We start from the raw sequence: 19,408 nt of genomic DNA, 5'->3' as shown, positions 1-19,408 counted from the left end.
CCCAAGTTGTCACTTGGTTTTTTTTAATTTTAAAAGAATGATTCCAGATTTGTATTTATACATCCCGAAAACTTCTAAGAATCAGGCTTCAATCTTATATGGTCAATTTTTAATTTTTGACCCTATATTGTATCCATTATTTTAGAAAAACTGACTTCAGATTCGTAATCAGTGATCTACAAAAACCTAAGTAACAATTTTCAAGCAAATTTGATGGATTTTTATTTCTTCGTCCACCATATTGAATCCTCCATTTTCAATTTTATAAAACTTATAGAACTAACTTCAGATTTGCATTTAGCGACCCCAAAAATCTCCAAATGCCAAACTTTAAGAAAATTTTGTTAATTTCAAATTTTGTCAGCCATAATGGATCTGCAATTTTAAATTTTTAGTAACTGACTTCCGATTCATAATCAAATGTGACAGACTCGTCCTTAGAGATCTGTCATATTAACATTAATTCACTTAGATCTAATATAAATCTTCTACGTATGCATTTATCACTGCATACGTATGATGTTGTTGCACTGAGTGAAACGTGGCTCACTGAGGAGGTTGATGATAGTACGGTTAACATTAGTGATTCTAATTTTGTTCGAAGGGACAGAAATGGTAAGAGAGGTGGAGGTGTTGCAGTTTATGTTAAGAAATATCTTGGTCTTCGGGTTTTATATTCATCTCCATGTGATTTTGATAATAAACCCGAGTATATTATTATTGAAATTTCGAGTAAAGATGTTAAGCCTTTACTTTTTGCTGTAGTTTATAGACGACCTGGAGGCGAGAATCTTAATCATTTTGAATATAATTTTAGTAGATTTTTAAATTTTTATGAAAATGTTGTTATATGTGGAGATATTAATTATAATCTTAATAAGAATACATCTGACTCAAATTATGTAAGAGATTTTTTTGATTCTTTCAATTTGTTTATTGTGCCATTCGCGGCAACTCATCATACGGCGAATTCGTCATCATGGTTAGATTTGTGTGTAGTGGATGATAAGGATAAGCTGATTGCAATATCTCAATCTCAAGCTCCTTTTGTGGCGGATCATGAACTTATATCAATATCTTATAGATGGGAATTTGAGAATAAAACATGCTCTACTAAAAGTTATAGGAATTTGTCTTTGATTGATGATTGTACTTTTTTGTCAACTCTTCGTTCTTTTAATTGGTCTTGTTTTAATCAATCACAATCTGTTGACAACAAACAATCTTTGATTAGTGAAGCAATCACTAGTGCGTTGGATGAGCATGCGCCCCTTCATAACCATGTAATTCGAGGAAAAGTGTGTCCATGGATGAATGATGAGATTCGGGATCTAATATACCAAAGAGACTCTGCTTTTAGAGCTTGGAAGAGAGGAGGAAATGCTTTAACAAGAAGTAATTTTAAAAAACTTAGAAATAAGGTAAAGTCTTTAGTTAAGCAAGCGCGTGATAGGTACAACACTGGTAGACTAAAAAACATAACGGATTCGGAAAAACTTTGGAAGGAGTTAAGACGTATTGGCATTGCTAAAGATAAAAGAGATGATTCTCCACTTAATTTTAATGTGAATATAATTAATGATTACTTTTTATCTGTTTGTGGAGACTCATCTTTTAATGTGACACCTTCCTTTATTTCGAACTTGCTTGTTAATTATGAGTTTAATGACGGTCTGTTTTTCTTTGAAGATATTTGTCCCTCTACATTATTAAAAGCTCTTAAAAGTATCAAAACAGAGGCGCAGGGATCTGATGGACTGTCTATAAGTTATATCATGAAAGGAATACCAGTGTTGTTTCCTTACGTGCTTGATCTTTTTAATATGTCTTTACAGACTTCCATTTTTCCGGAAGATTGGAAGAGGGTTTTGATTAAGCCTATTGGAAAGGTAAAAGTTCCGCAGCAGCCGGGGGACTACAGACCTATTGCTATTCTTTCTTCATTGTCAAAGGTTCTTGAAAAAGTTGTGTTTTACCAGTTGAATAAATTTGTTGAGACAAATGATGTTCTTAGCCCTTTTCAGTCTGGTTACAGAAAAGGGTTCAGTACACAAACACTCTTGGCTGGTGCAACTGATGATATATGTAAAGCGATTGATCAAAAGAAGGTAACCATAGTGGTGTTCTTTGATTTTAGTAAAGCTTTTGATTCGGTACCTCATACTATCTTGCTATCGAAACTAAAAGCCATAGGTTTGTCGGGGTCGGTAATAAGATGGTTTGCTTCGTATTTGTCAGGTAGAACCTAGGCTGTTGTGGGACCAGATGGAGAGCTATCTGAGTGGGGAAATATTGGAACTGGAGTTCCTCAAGGTTCAGTGCTGGGTCCTCTATTGTTCCTACTTTATACTAATGACTTCAGGGGTGTTCTCAAGTATTCGAAGCATATGTATTTTGTGGATGATTTGCAGATCTATATACATTCTAGTTTGGAAGACTTGCAAAATAATATAAGGTTAATAAATGAGGATGTTAAGGCTGTATTTGATTGGGCGAAAGTAAATATTCTTAAAATAAATTTTAATAAGACTTATTCTATGGTAATCGGCTCTACTTGGTACGTAAATAAAATAAATTTGAATGACTCCTCTGTAACAAAAATTAATGATAATACCATCCCTTTTGTTGATTTAGTTAAAAATTTGGGTGTTATCTTTACGCCAACTCTTTCTTGGGATAAGCAGGTTGGCAAAATGTGCAAGAGCGTCTATGCCACCTTATCACAATTCAAAACAAATAAGAAAGCCCTAACGGTTGAATTAAAGACGAAACTTGTTACGTCATTGGTTTTCCCTCATTTTGATTACTGTTGTGTTGTATATAATGATATGACTGAAGAATTAAATTATAAACTTGAGAAATTCCTGAATTCATGTATTAGATTTATATTTGATTTAAAGAGGGATGAACATGTAACTCCATATAGGTTACAGCTAGGTTGGCTTAGTGTTAGTAACAGACGACTTTGGTACATCGGCTGTCTTACACATGTAATTTTAAACAATAAGAAACCTTCGTACTTGTATGAAAAGTTTGTCTTTAGAGAGGAAATTACTACTAGAGAGTTAAGATCTCCTTGCATTCTTAGGGCTCCAAAATGTAAAACAGAAAAATATAAAAACTCGTTCATGGTTACTGCCATAAATTTATGGAACTCTCTCCCTCGTTCTATGACAAATATTGAAAGTCCAAAAACATTTAAACTACAATTATATAAATATTTATTTTCGTTGGATGTATAGAGTACATGGAGTGTATCTTGATTGGTATGTCATCTGTGTGTGAGTTGCTGTGATAATTTGTAAATCAAAGTATTTTATTGTCTGCATGAGATGTATATAGCTTTGTTTAACTTTATACGATATAAATGTTATTAATTACTGTATTTTTAATGGTTGTCCTCGTGGTATTTACCTAGGACATAATAAAATATATATTCTATTCTATTCTAACCACTCGAGAAATTAATTATGACGTAATGAAATTTTTTTTCCAAATTGAATCAATACGACCAAGACGTGTCTCTATTCAACTGATGTTTAAAATAGTAAATACATGTAATTTTTTTAATGAAATCTCTATCATTTTGTAAATTCTTACAAATTTAATGAAATTATCAAACTTAGTATTGATAAAAAGTTTAAATTCTAATATCAAACAATTTTTGTTACAATCTGATTCAATTAGTGAACTAAATTTTATTTGACTCTTTTGTTTGACAAAAATAAATTGATTTAAGACACTTAAATTTTGAAGTTTAAATATTTTAGTAATATGTTTTTTATGATTAAAATAGTATTCTTTAATTAAATCTTTAGAATTTTTATTTCTTTTGGTAAATTCAGTCTCCTATAAAATGATAATTCAATAAACTTAAAAAAAAATCACGTATTTTCTACATTTTTTGATACTCTTGTCCTTCCGGTTACGCAGAATCGAGTACTTTGTTTGTATTTATTTCAGAAAAAATAATACTTATAAGTACTATTAACAATTTCTTTCCTTCAAGTAGCAACATTTCGATGTATTCAATATATTTTTCGGATGAATACTAACAAAATAATATTAGGGTAGGCGAACACTTTTTCTAAAAAAATATTTTCTAATCTTTAAAGTCTAAAAAAGGCGATTTCTAATTACATCTGTTTTCTGAAAAAAATTTTCTAAAAAAGTTATAATTTCTAATGTTTAATTTCCAAAAATTTGTAAAATTCCATAATTATGATAAAAATTAGAAAATTGTTAAAAAATTAAAATTAAGAAATAAAAACTATTTTACATATTTTATGTTTCTCAATCACAATTCTGTTTACAAAATTATAAGTTTCTTTTTGAAAATAAAGAAAAAATTTTCTAAAATTAATATTTCTTATCACAATTTGTTAACAAAATTCTGTTTTTCTTTGAAAAAAAATAATTTGCATCATTTTTACACTAAAATTTCCAAAGTTAATATATTTATAAAAAAATTTTTTAGACAATTTTAAATATCTTTAGGAAAAAATCCCTATAATTTCTATTTGTTATTGACGATTTTTAACTAGATTATTTTAAAATTTTGTTAAAATATTTGCATAATTTCTATTTTTTATTATAATTTTTTGACGAAATCTCAATTATTTTTTTTTAAAATTAATAAATTTTTATTTTTATTTTTTAATCATATATACATATTGATCGTGATTAAAAAAATTGAATATTGTTAAAAAAAGAAAATTTTGAAAATTACCTTTATTATAAAAATAAATTTTTAGAAAATTACATTTATTTGAAGACAGAAAATTTCAAAATCACCTTTATTAGAAAAAACTTTTTTAGAAATTCACCTTACCTTTATTAGCAAAAAAAATATTTAGAAAATACGATTTAGAAAAACTCTACCCCAACTATTATTAGAATCATAAGAATGAACATTAAAATATTTAATGAAATTATAATTTAAATCTTTTGAGTTTGAATTGTCAAATAGGGTAACTCCGGACAGGAGGCTAACTTTGGACATTCGTATATTTCTGTAAATATTTTGTATTTCCATTCTACCTAAAAATTTTTATAAGGATTTCGCATTTCTATTGCTTTACCGAACATTCAAGGAACATTATATGACAGTTGAGAAATAAAAATAATCAAAAAAATGTAAGAAAAAAATTAATTTAGTTAGAAGAGATTTCAGGAAGTTATTGAACTTTGTGAAAAAACTTATTTGTATAAGCGAACATATGCAAGGTAAAAGCTATTTCTTTTTTAAAATTTAATCTACTATGTCTTGACATAAAATTAACACTAATTTCAATAACCTAAATTCGAAAATTATTTCGTAAATGATTTTTATTTAAGAAAATGTAATGGTCAGATACACGTCTTCTGGCGTTGATTACAGTAAATTGAGTAAAACTTTACTTTTATTAAATGTTTAAAAGCTTTAAATATACATATTGTTTATATTCTCAAATTGTATTACATTCTTATGTCCGAAAAAATATATTAAAAATGGCTAAATTTTAAAAATGTTGATTTTTCAAATGCACCATTAATTGAATTTAATTAGTTTTTGTTTTTCTAAAAAAATTATAATAAATAGTCTGAGAACCTTAGAATGGTTTCTTGTTAAAACAAAAATACGTAAATAATATAATTATCTAAAATAATCTTAAATTACACAAAAAATTATACGGTGTCCGAAGTTACCCCCCTTTGAAGGCTAACTCCGGACACTTGTTTTTTACTTCACAGAAAATAACAGAGATAAATAAAAAAATGTTAAATAGAAATATCAACACACAAGACCCTTAGGATGATATATTCTGAACATCAAACTTGCAGATATTATATTATAAAAAATATTAATAAAAAACATCGAAAACCGTCCGAAGTTACCCTATCTGACGGAATTTTATTACATTTATATCAGCTTAAAAAATGTTTGAGGGATTTCACAAGAAAATTACATGTATAAAAATTACATTTGAAACTTGACTTGAGTAGAGCCATGTTTTTTCACTTGGTAATTGGGTAAGACTCCGTCAGAAAAAAGCGATTTGCAAGTGGTCTTCCGATTTCTTCGAAACCTTGGGAAATAGAAGTCTTATATGAATTAAATTTAACCCTAAAAGGATTTTGAAAAATTTTCAAAATGGCGGCCGCTACGCCATATTGAAAATGAGTGTTGCGTTTTTTTCAAAAATTAATAACTCTGAAACTTTTTAATCGATTTTAATAAAATTTACAGGCGATATAGTTAAAAATACGTAGTTTAATTTGATATTATGAACAAAAAAAAATTTCCAAAATTTATCAAAAAAAAAGTCAAAAAAATTTTTTGAATTAATTTTTAGTTCAGTTGGCCTAATTTTTGAATTTTCTAATAAGTAAATATCGATTCCTTGTAATTTCACCTTTCATTTCATAAAAAAAAATTATGGAGACTCTAATAGTTCTCGAGATATTGCGACTTTAGTGGGAGCGCGTACCGCGGAATTAAACTCCGTAGCGAGGCGGAATATGAAGCGAGCGTACAAACGTGCACAATAGGGTGTCCGTAACAATTAATTTTCAAAATTTTGGATTCAATATGGCAGGTTCAAAATTTTAATTTTCTACATTTTCGAAGTAAATATTCTAAAACAACGTCAAGGGCGATATTTGGAAGCGCTATTTACGAATCTAATGTTAAAAATTTATTTTTTAAATTACCGAATCTAATATGGCATGGCGGATTCAAATTTTTTTTTAAATATTCCTTTAATAATCGATTTTTAAGAGCAGAGGTATAAAAAGTTAAATTTCTATAAAAGAGTTTCTAAAACATCCGAATAATTATTTTTTGTAAATATTAATCTATAAATTAATATTTAGACTATTTACTTAAAAATGTAGAAAATCATCATTTTGAATCCGTCATAGTGGATCGAATAATTTGAAAAATAAAATTTTAACATTAGATTCGTACACTCAGAAAAAAATTTGTTCGAATCAACCAAATTTTGGTTGAATCAACCAAATAAATGCATTGCTATACAGTCAACCAAACGTTTGTTTGATTCAACCAAAAAATTTCTTCCAATACGTTTATTTGTATTAACCAAATGCTTATTACACTTAACCAAAAAATTTTATTTAATATAACTAAAAAATTTGTTTATTTCAAGAGAAAAGATTTGTTTGATTCAAATAAATAGTTTTAGTAAACGTATTTGGTTCATTTAAATAAATATTTTTGTTTACTTAATTTTGTTATTTATTTTCCTCTAATAATATTTGAATTTCCTAATTTCATATTTTCTAGTACGTATTATTGGTTAATTTATAATTTATTATATAATTATTGATATTTTAAAATTATACATATAATAAATTATAAATTAACCAATAATATGTATACTAGAAAATATTAAATTAGGAAACTCAAACATTATTAGAGGAAAATAAATAACAATTAAGTAAAATATTATATATGTATTTCTTCATATAAACAAAATTACTTAATTGTAAAAAAACATTTGAAATATTACATTAAACATATTATAATTATGATTTTTATACGTGCACTCAGGAAAAAGTTTATTCGAAACAACAAACTGAAAACTTCACAAAACCTTTTTGTAAATATTCTTCTGACTGGTACAAATTAAATATGCAGTAAGTCAATGAACACAATGTATTTAATATTTATTTAACCGACACTTATAATTTTTTTTCTTTGATTTACCGATTTAACAAATAAATTTGACGCGAACGCGGACTGTAGACAAGTGAGATCGCCATTTTTAAATTCACACATGTACTTTTTGAGACAAGCAAATATGTTTGTTTGACTCAAATAAAATGATTTGGTTGAATCAAACAAATTTGTGTGTTGTGTCGAACAAACTGTATTTAACTAAACAATATTCTCTATTCAAAACACAAATTTGGTTAAATGAAACAAACAACTTCAAATAAAAAATTTCTTTCCAATAACCAAACAAATTTTACGTATTTATTAAAATAAACCAAATTTTTATTTAAATCAACAAAATTGTTTTATCGTGACAAATAAAATAGGTTAATTAAACAGTTTGGTTAAGTGATATAAACTTTTTCTCTGAGTGTAAATAGCGCTTCCAAAAATCGCCCTTGACGTTGTTGTAGAATTTTTACTTTAAAAATGTAGAAAATCAAAATTTTGAACCCGCCATATTGGATCGAAAATTTGGAAAAATTAATTTCTGATATCAGATTCATGATGAACGATCGAAAATAGCCCCGTGTAAGTAATTTTTTTGAATTTTTGACAACACTTATGTGTTAAAACCTTGGATATATTGTGGTGCATTTTTATGACCCAGTTTAATCATCCGCCATTTTAAAAATTTTTCAAAATTAAATTTTTGGCAAAGTGCTATCTTATAGTGCAGCTAAAAATGAAGGCAAATGTGACCTGGAGAATTTTTTGCAGGAAAATTAAAAAGTTATGAATTTTTTTTTAAAAAGTGCATTTTTCCTATGTATTTTTAATGGGAAATTTCGATGGATCTCTGGCACGTGTTAATATTAATCAATCGGCTTCAAATTTTGGGAAATATTTTTTTATTTTATTGGAACTAAACTGGGGGGTGGCGTAAACAAAATTCAAAAGTCGCATTGTTACGGACACCCTATTGTGCACGTTTGTACGCTCGCTTCATATTCCGCCTCGCTACGGAGTTTAATTCCGCGGTACGCCCTCCCACTAAAGTCGCAATATCTCGAGAACTATTAGAGTCTCCATAAATTTTTTTTTTTGAAATGAAAGGTGAAATTACAAGGAATTGATATTTACTTATTAGAAAATTCAAAAATTAGGCCAACTGAACTAAAAATTAATTCAAAAAATTTTTTTGACTTTTTTTTGACAAATTTTGGAAATTTTTTTTTGTTCATAATATCAAATTAAACTACGTATTTTTAACTATATCGCCTGTAAATTTTATTAAAATCGATCAAAAAGTTTCAGAGTTATTAATTTTTGAAAAAAACGCAACACTCATTTTCAATATGGCGTAGCGGCCGCCATTTTGAAAAATTTTCAAAATCCTTTTAGGGTTAAATTTAATTCATATAAGACTTCTATTTCCCAAGGTTTCGAAGAAATCGGAAGACCACTTGCAAATCGCTTTTTTGCTGACGGAGTCTTACCCAATTATATTTATTTTAATAACGGAATCCATTAAAAAAAATCGCAAAATTATCCAAGGCAAGAAAAATAGTACTATTTATTTTTTTCACGGATTTTCTTAAAATCTCGGTATTTAAACTAAATTATAATTTCCACGCCTTGGAAGCAAGTTTTTTCGTTTGCTAATTATATTTATTTTAATGTTACAAGTCATTTAAAAAATTTGCAAGAGGATCGAAGGCGGGAAAAGCAGTGATTTTGATTTTTTTCAATAATGATTTATTTTATATTCTAGGATTTCTGAAAAATCTGTGACAAAAAATAAAAGTCACTGCTTTCCCCGCCTTGGATCCTCTTGCAATTTTTTTAAATGGCTTCTGAGGCGTGGAACTGATAATTTAGTTCAAATACCGAGATTTTTTAAAAAATTATAACTATTATAGACATGGAACAATATAAATTAAATTTATTAAACTTTTTCTGTGTAAGGCAGGTAGACAAATTGCTACCGTGATATTCCTTTAAATCATTCACGCGCGCATCGCGCGCGTAGGATTTTGCTAGTTATAAATAATTTAATAAAAAATGATTAAATTTAATAATTAATCATCAACAAATTAAAAAATCTATTAAGATATTATTTTTTATTAATATCATTAAAAAGAAACATCTTTTTCAAAAATATTTAACAATTATTTATGTTTACTTTAAGGCCACGAATGCAAAATCATTACTACTTAAACATATTAGCCAAAAAAATAATGAGTGTTTTCAAAAGCAGATGAACGCATATATTATATACCTCCAAAAACAGATGTACTTCAACAACTTTTGAGCAGGGGTAAACTGACAGATAAATATCGAAATTGGATAACAGCTCATTTTCTTAGTCTAAACTTTAATCTATTAAAACTTCTGTCAATCAAAAATTATATTATTTCAACCTTTCATCGAATAGAAATAGTTTTTCTAAACATTTAATACCCAGTAGGCAAAAAACCATCATTGTTTTAAAAACGTTCTAAAAACGTTTTTATAACGTTTCATGTCTGCTAAATAACGTCCCAAAAACGCTATATGGTTCTAAAACGTTTTAAAAGCAATGGAACGTGTTTGGAACATTATTTTGCAGACATGAAACGTTCTAAAAACGTTTTTGGAACGTTTTTAAAACAATGATGGTTTTTTGCCCACTGGGTAATAATTAATATTAAATACAATTTTAATCAACAAATAAGTTCATAAAGTATAAATGAAATTCAATTATTGCAAATTTTAGTGAATAAGATTGTCATGCCTATTATAATTAATTTCGATGAATTTGAATCAAAAAACGAAATGAGCTCTCACGCTGGAATTCATAAATTAGGTGCAACATATATATTGGTATATTCCTGTTTTACCGTCACAGTTTCATGGTTCACTATATAAATTTCTTTAATATTACTTTTTCACGACGATCTCAGAGGGAAATTTGGAAACCAAATGTGTTTTCGAAAACTTTTAAAGGAGTTAACTGAATTGGAGAGTAAAACACAAGTGATTAACGGGCGTCAAATTTTCTTTGCATGTTTACTTGTGACCGGGGATCATTTAGGTGTCCATAAAATCTGTGGATTAGTTGAAAGTTTTAGTGCCAATTATTATTCGTGTCGTATAAACAGAGTCAAAAAAGATCTTCGGAAGCACACAAAACAAGACGAGAAACTGATAAGAAAAGTAGAGGAGTATGAACAGGATTTAAAAACAAACAATGTTTCTAAAACGGGCATAAATAGTTATTGTATTTGAAATACACGAAATACATTTCACTTACACTTAACATATATTTGGATTTAATATTATTTGATAAATTTTGAACTTTATATACTGCAACGGCATATCATTATTATTTTAAGTAAATAACAGTCTTAAATTTTTTTTAAACATTATACAATTTCTTATATTATTTACTTATTACAATTTATAGTTACGTTGCAATTGTTGAGAACGAAAGATTTTTCCATTGACTCTTTCACATGGTCAAGTGTTTCCAAAGAATCATCCTTTTTTAATTTTTTTGGGAGCTTTTTTGGAGTCACATTCTGAGGTTTTTTTTGTCGATCCTAAAATGGATTTAGTTATCTTTTCCTCCGCCGCTTCTTTGTGCTTAATCGATTCGTCGACGTAGGTTTGTGCTACCCCAGATAGCAAAGTGCGCGCATAGTGACGGACGCATGCTCGCACGCGTGCTGATTAATCCGCACGGCGTGCGCTCATTTGAGCACACAGATGCGTCCTCATATGCGACGTATATGCCACGCATGGTGTAAAACCAAATAAAATTAGTATTTAAATTATACATTAGAAATTCTGTTTAATCAATAAAAATGCGTAGTTTATACTGAAATTTAGCATATAATACTCCTAAAGTAAGATATTATATTATTAATTTTAGAATCTAATCTTAAAGTTAAAAATATATTATTATCTTAATAAAAACATATTCTAAACTGAAAAACATTTTTTGGTTTAAATTAGTGATTTCTTGCATATTACACTGGTCGACAAAATTAAGGTTTTTTCTTGCTACAAGAATAAACAAAAGTGATTCTTACAGGATTTTTGACGTAGATTACGAATCTGTAAGTAAAATTATCCCATCACGTCTCAATTTTGAGAAAAATTGTGTCAAAGTGATAAAAAATGTCATTTTTGGCACTTTTTGAAGCACAATAAAAAAGAACGCGACGTAATAATAAGCCCAAATATGGCTTAAATGAGAGCTCAAACCCTTAACTTTAACAACCAAAAGCAAAAATCCATGTAGAAAGAACTCAAAATTGTGGGGAACAACTTTTTACCAATTTTACCCTATATGATCGCTAAACTAATAGCTGTTTTATGCGCATGCGGTAAAAAGTTGTTCCCAACAATTTTGAGTCATTTCTACATAGTTTGTTGCTTTTGGATGTTAAAGTTAAAGGTTTGAGCTCTCATTTAAGCCACATTTGAACTATTTATCACGTCGCGTTCTTTTTTTATAGAGGTTCAAAAAGTGCCAAAAGTGCCATTTTTTGGCACTTTGACCCCGTTTTTTTTAATTAAGACGTGATGGGACAATTACACTTATAGATTCGTAATCTACGTCAAAAATCCTGTAAGAATCACTTTCGTTTATTCTTGTAGCAAAATTTTGTCAAACAGTGTTATTAAATAAGTATTTACTTACACTTTGGTGTAAGTAAATATTTATTTGATTTACTTATACACTGGACAAAGATTTTCTTTGGTCCCGAAGCTATTTTTCAAATTAATTAATTTTAAACTTTTCACTATTTTTATCAGGTTAATACATGTGATTTTTCAAGGACGAAGTTAGATTTTCTTGTTTAATCGTTTTAAAACAACTTCAGTTTTAAAAATATCACATGTATTAACCTGATAAAAATAGTGAAAATTTTGAAGTTAATTAATTTGGAAAATAGCTTCGGGACCAAAGAAAATCTTTGTCCAGTGTGTGTATTTAGTGATAAAATAATTATTGCTCAATTTTCGTAATTTTTCATTTTTCTGCAAGAAAGTTATTTACATAGGGGCCGTCCATAAACCACGTGGACAATTTTTCACCAATTTTTGACCCCCCCGCCCCCCGTTGTGGACAGTCGTGGACATTTGTCAAACCCCCTCCCCCCTATACAATTGTCCACGTGGATATTGCAAATTAAAAAAATAAGTTTTTTTTACTCCTGTATGTTAAAAAATAAAAAAGATTATTTTTGAACATATTTCAAAGCAAGAATGTCAGTAAAGTAAGGGAAATGTCAGGAAAAAATTTTGTCGGGGAAATTAAGAAAATTGTGACTTTTTTCGACTCATTTAAAATAATTGCGACAAAATACCACAATTTTTAGTAAAAAAAAAGTACAAGTTATTTTGATTTTTATAATGTGAAAAATAACTATAATCAGGGTGGCCGCTGGACCGCGAAACCGGGAAATGACAGTAAATTTTGAACTTGACCGGGATTTTGGATTTTTTTTTAAAAACACAAATTATTTTGTGAGAAAAAATAAAAATATTTATTTCAAGACTTAGGTATTAACTATATTTCATTAAAAAAGATTGAACGATCTTCTATAAAATCTATTTATATTTTGTCAGAGAATTTTATAAAAAGTACTATAAAAATATTCAATTTCTATCAGGGACCGTCACGGAATCAAAACAAAATTAAAAAATACTTTTGTTTTGATTCGGATATGGGTATCAGAATCAAAATTCCACTCTATTTAGTTTTGATTCCAATATCAAAATCAAAATTCCATTCTATTTCGTTTTGGTTCCAATATCAAAATCAAAATTCCATTCTATTTAGTTTTGATTCCAACATCAAAATCAAAATTGAACTCTATTTCGTTTTGGTTTCAATATCAAAATCAAAATTCCATTCTATTTCGTTTTGGTTCCAATATCAAAATTCCATTCTATTTAGTTTTGATTCCAATATCAAAATCAAAATTCTTTTTTGTTTTAATTTTGATAAAACACTACTGCGCGTGTATAAGTATCATTGAACCTAAATTTTGTTGCAAATGTCAAATATATCAGAAGATAATATCGTTTTTACATACGAAATCTGAAATAGAATTCGAATCGACTTCTGTTTCTATAAGAAAACCGAATTGCAGTATTATAATATCAGAATCAAAATAGGAAGTAAATTTTGTTTCGTTAACGTATCAGAATCAATATAGGAAGTAAATTTTGTTTCGTTACATTATCGGAATCAAAATAGGAAGTGAATTTTGTTTCGTTACAGTATCGAAATCAAAATAGAAAGTGAATTTTGTTTCGTTACCGAATCAAAATCAAAAAACATTAATAATTTCGTTTTGTTTTGGAATATCGTAACGAAATCAAAATTTGATTTCCGTGACGGTCCCTGACTTTTCTAGAATTTATAAGAAAATTATGAATTTTGCTGTCCAACGTAACAGATTTAGAAAAAGAAAATATTAAATTTAATTTTAAATTCTTTCTATTTCTAACAATAATTAAACAAAATATAATTTTAATTAAACTTGTCAAAAAAAATTCAATGAGAAAAAATTTCACATTCTATAGAATAGTGAAAAATAAATCAATTTAAAAATTTTTTTGCAATAATATTATAACAAAACAAATAAGAATTATTAAAAATTTGAACTAATTAGAACAAAAGTGATACGAAATTTATAAAAATTAATTTTAGAATAATAAATAATGTATATAAAAATAAATAAAATTTCTTTTTTTAGAAAATAAATTTTTAAAAAATCGTATTTTGCATTAATATCAATTAGTTTTTTTTTGCAATTATTGATAAGCAAATTTTTCTATATTTTAGAATGTTAAATTAATAATTATTATAGATTGAATTTTAAAAAATTTCAAATTTAAGTTTTAGAAAAGTTGAATTTTAAAAGATTTTAATTAAAAATTCTGAATAAGTCAGTTTTTAAAAATATTTTTATTCACATTTTTTCAAATTAGTTATGTTTTTAAATATGTACCTAATATTTAATTGAAAAATTTTTAAATTATTCAAAATTTCATGAAATTGTCTTGTAAACAAGTGGATTTTAGAAATATTTTAGTTATTTCTAGAATATAATTGAATTGAAATTTTGAAAATAATTGTTAATAAGTTACAGTAGCAATTCTTAAAAATTATTCAAATTTAAAGGATTTAAAATTTGAATTTTTTTCAAATTTCATTACCTACTATATGGAAAAATAATGGATAATAATTAAATATTTATTTCAAAAAATCTATTTAAGTTCAAAATTATTTTTAGAGTAAACTAAAATATTTTTAGGTTTTAGGAAAAAGTCAAAGTTTTGTCTAAAAATCAGGAAATTCTTTCAATCTTTCATGGAATAATTTATTTTCAGAGTTATTATTTATGACCGGGAAAAATAATTTATGACCGGGAAATGACCGTGAATTTCTTTTTACAAAAAAATGGCCACCCTGTATAAACAAATCTTTTTGAATAGTTGAAATTTTGTAAAATTTAATTGAAAATAATTAATTTATTTTAAGTCTTTCGTTACAATTTTTGTAGAATAAAAAATCTTTAAAGGTAAATTTAAAAATGAAAATTAATGAAAATTAGCTTCTAATTTTTTAAAATTCAATATTTTTTTTTTTTTTTATTGTTTATACTCCTGCCCTATTGGCCTTACGCACTTCGACAAGAGTCCCCGAGAAATACTTTTTTGGATTAAGCATAACCATTCTACTTTAGAAATTTTCTATATATATTAACCTAATTTTGCGTCTACAGCCGACTTTATTAGGAGTACTCGCATTACGCCTGGACCACCCGTCAATGGGTTTTCTCGCCAGAGAAGAGGGAAACTGTAGAAAACCTCTCTGAGTACAACCGGTTTATCGACAGTCGAGTTCTAATGGTGTGTACCGGACAATAATCGACGGTGCACATCATTATACCTCGACGTCAAACCTCCCGCTCAGATTGTCTCACGTGCCGGAAAAATACCAAGCCAAGTGGGCGCGAACCAAGGGTACTTATACCCTTGGTCCTTAAACGACCACTAACGCCAGGCATCTATCCGACTGAGCCAATCTGTCGGTTAAAATTCAATATTCTCAATTACATATTTTCAAAAATTCAAATATATACAAAAAAAGTAACATTTTAAAATTATTTTTAACATTTTAGAGGAAACAATCATGTTAAAAAATTTTAATTAAAATTTATCAATCAAATTCAAAAATAATTTAAAATATAACAGAATTTTAGAAGAACTTTCGGAAAATTATTTAAATTAATTGATTCAAAGACGAAGGTTTAGTTGCCCAGTAAAAAAAGTATTGGAAGAGAGCGAATAGTATTGGCGGTGAGTTTCTGCCAATATGTTTTCGCGTGAAAACCGTATTGGCAGAAACTCACCGACAATACTATTCGCTCTCTTCCAATACTTTTTTTTACTGGATGGAAATTGTAGAAAATAATTGAATTCAGGAAGGGTTATAATTGTCATTTTAAAAAATAATTAAAATCATAAATTTCACTCATTTTCCGTAAACATTCATATTTTCCTGTAAAAAGAATTTTGTCAGGGAAATTAATTTTAATATCAGTAAATTGTCAGGGAAATTGATTAACTGAAACTTATGATCATTCTGATTAAGCTTAAGATATCTTTTTTGGAAATATCTTTGATTATATGTCCACGTTGACATTTGCTTTAACACCCCCCCTCCCCTTCGTGGACAAACGTGGACTTTTGATTCACCCCCCCGCCCCCCCCAAATGTGTCCACGTGGTTTATGGACGGCCCCATATAAAAATCGTGAAAATAAGCAAAGTGCCAATTTTAATTGCTTATTCTTTTACATTTAGGAAGAAAAAAGGAAGAAAGTGCTAAGAAAAACTTAAAGTTAATCACAGGTACCGTAATCTGGGGCTATAAGGAACAGATTTCAGCTTTAAAGTCTTGCAACTTTTTTTTTATTGAAATATTGCCTTTATTTTTTTTTCTTTTTTTGATCTTGGCGAGCACTTTGAAGGGTTAAAGAATTGTTTTGATCAAAGCTGGAATTTTAAGCAAAAAATACGAAAAAGACGCATTTTTTTGAAATTACAAAATGGGGCTATAAGGAACAAGGCGGTAAAACTATTGGAAAACGTATTTAAAGTTAAAGAAATTATTTTTTATTGATCGAAAGTAAACACAGAATATAAAACAAATGTAAAAACAAAACTAAACGTTGCTGGTATCATCAGTTGAGGTCGATGATGATAACTGGTCGTTTTTTGTGACTTGTCGGTACCAACACTCTTTTACAATTTCAAACCATCTTTGAACACTAAAAACCAAATTAGGTGATAAAAAACAAACGAAATTACGAAAAACTTACGTTTTGACAACACACTTTAACGATTCGGAAGAAATAATTGTGTTCCTTATATACCCGCCGTTTGTGAATTTTGGTTTTTTTCTCGTAAATCTTACTGTAAATACAAAATAAACGTATTTATTACTTAGTGAACTCAATAAAACTTGCCATAATAAATCCCTTTAATAAAAAAAATTACTTTGAGAAGTTAAAATAGGAACAACTTACCTCAGCAATCAAATGTTTCCCAAGTTTGAAATTTCACTAAAATACAATTACTCACTTACAAGCTACTACTGTTCACAAAATTATTAATAGTCGCAATTATTGCATTGAATAGTATTGGCAGTTACCCCAGCAACAATTTTTCAAAAGCAAGTAATACAATTTATTCATACACGGCCCCGATAACTTCAACTCCACCCGAACACAGAGTTTTGTTCCTTATAGCCCCGGTTTACGGTACAGTGGAACCTCGATTATCCGAACTAACCTAGGCAAGGACGGGTTCGGATAATCGAAAGTTCGGATAATAGAGATTTTAATTTTTTTAATATAATTAAAGTAAAAAAATCGACAGTTGAATTATATATATTTCATTTAATCCATTTTTTAAATATACATAAGTATATATACGTAAATATATATTAACTCATAATAATATATTAATAAAACATAGAATTCAGATTTTTTAAAGATTTTTGTGCATAAATTTCGTTATTTTCTATTGAAAGATTCGGGAGGCCAAAAAAAGTTCGGATAATAGAAGTTCGGATAAAATGATTTTCGGTTCGGATAATAGAGGGTTCGGATAACAGAGGTTTTGATAATCGAGGTCCCACTGTACTTTATATTTGATAAAGTTTTATTCAATTTAATAATTTCTGTTTCTCGCATTAGGGAATGAAATTTACGAAATTAGGTTATTTGACAATTGAACTTTAAAATAATTTTTTATTTAATATTTTGTAATGAAAAAGTGACAGTTTTTACGACCTTATATACTTTAGATGCTTATTTTACAATAAGTACTCAAAATATTTAAAAAATTATTTTTGTTCAGTAATCCTAATACCTTTCAAATCATTTCTGCAAAATATTATAATTTTTTAAAAATAGTCGGCAACGACTTTAGTCGAAATATAATGGAATAACTCCCTAATATTTTCTGTTAGTGGAGGAATATATCTTATGATTAAAGGAAGGTAAAAATGGTAACTTTTGACAAAAAACTTTGTCAAAAATTAAAATTTCAATTTCCTTAAAAACCCGTTATCTAATCAATATATTACCCCACTTACAGAAATTTTGCGTATTTTGATTTAAGATGCAGTCAAAAGATATCTTAACCTCCTTAAAAGCAATTTTTTGGAAAGGGGATCGAAGGACGGGACTAATTTTTAATTTTTTTTCGAAAATGTTATATCTTACTTATTTAATAGTGTTCTTTCAGATACCAAAGAGTTGAAATAAAAACATTTATTTATTTGAAAAAAAGTTAATAAATAAAACATACGTTTTCTGGTCGTTTCGACCCATGTAACCTCTTAAACAAATTGATGTTAGAATTCTCTTTTTATATTTCTGAAACCAGTTTTTTAAGGACTAAAGTCTAGAGTATTTGTAATTTTAAAATAAATATAGTTTTAAATATTAATTATTTGTAAATAAAATTAAATGCACGATGCCGTCCTACGCGTGCTTTGACACACATGCAATGAGCAGCAATATCGCAGGCACTATTCTAGCCATCACGTATGCATGTTGAGTGCAGTTGAAATGCATACGTTATCGCCCGCATTAAGTGCCTCGCACACTGCGTGCAGGACATGCGACGCACGATTGCTATCTGGGTGTGTTCTTCTCAAGAGGAAAAAAATCGTATGTTGTTAGAATCTCAAGATATTGGAGATAGGAAGCCTTCTCAATTTCTCCGTCATCTCCGAGGTCCTGCAGGATTAACAGTCACTGATGCGATGCTGAAAACTTTATGGTCCGGACGACTTCCTGTCGCTATGCAGCCGATACTAGCCGTTCAAAAGGATGCAAGTTTAGATAAACTGGCTGAAATGGCAGACCACATTCATGATCTCACAAGGTCAAAGCCAATTGTTGCAGAAACGTCCAGGATCACAGAAGATCTGGTGCAACAATTTACCCGAGTCCTAACTTCTTTAAAAGATAAGGTAAAAAAGTTGCGACTGGAAGTGTCGGAAATCCGCGGTAATAATGGACCTCACAAGTCTCGCGCGCGCTCTCGATCTCGCGGTAATTATGCAGCCGAAGGCGTCTGCTGGTACCACGCGCGTCATGGACCGAACGCTACGAAGTGTACGACGCCGTGTTCGTACAAAGCGGGAAACGCGAAGGCCAGTGCTTAA

General features: G+C 28.3%; 1 protein-coding gene across 1 annotated transcript; it reads left to right on the top strand.

Moving 5' to 3' along the window:
- Positions 1 to 494: 494 nt before the first annotated feature.
- LOC122501848 lies at positions 495 to 19,408 on the top strand. Its single transcript, XM_043611611.1, has 3 exons — positions 495 to 761; positions 882 to 2,193; positions 18,921 to 19,408. The coding sequence occupies exons 1-3, from the start codon at positions 495 to 497 to the stop codon at positions 19,406 to 19,408; spliced, it is 2,067 nt and encodes a 688-aa protein (XP_043467546.1).

This window comes from Leptopilina heterotoma, unplaced genomic scaffold (genome assembly GCF_015476425.1).
Source record: "Leptopilina heterotoma isolate Lh14 unplaced genomic scaffold, ASM1547642v1 Lhet_217, whole genome shotgun sequence".
Classification (NCBI taxonomy): Eukaryota; Metazoa; Arthropoda; class Insecta; order Hymenoptera; family Figitidae; genus Leptopilina; species Leptopilina heterotoma.
This window is presented reverse-complemented; position numbering and strand designations above follow the sequence as displayed.

Bases quoted from the DNA above. Each gene is read 5' to 3' on its own strand.
- LOC122501848 (XM_043611611.1), top strand. From the start codon at position 495: ATGCATTTATCACTGCATACGTATGATGTTGTTGCACTGAGTGAAACG. The intron at 762-881 runs GTAGTTTATAGA...AATCTTAATAAG, and splicing joins TTAAGCCTTTACTTTTTGCT to AATACATCTGACTCAAATTA. The intron at 2,194-18,920 runs GTTTGTCGGGGT...GTATGTTGTTAG, and splicing joins ATCGAAACTAAAAGCCATAG to AATCTCAAGATATTGGAGAT.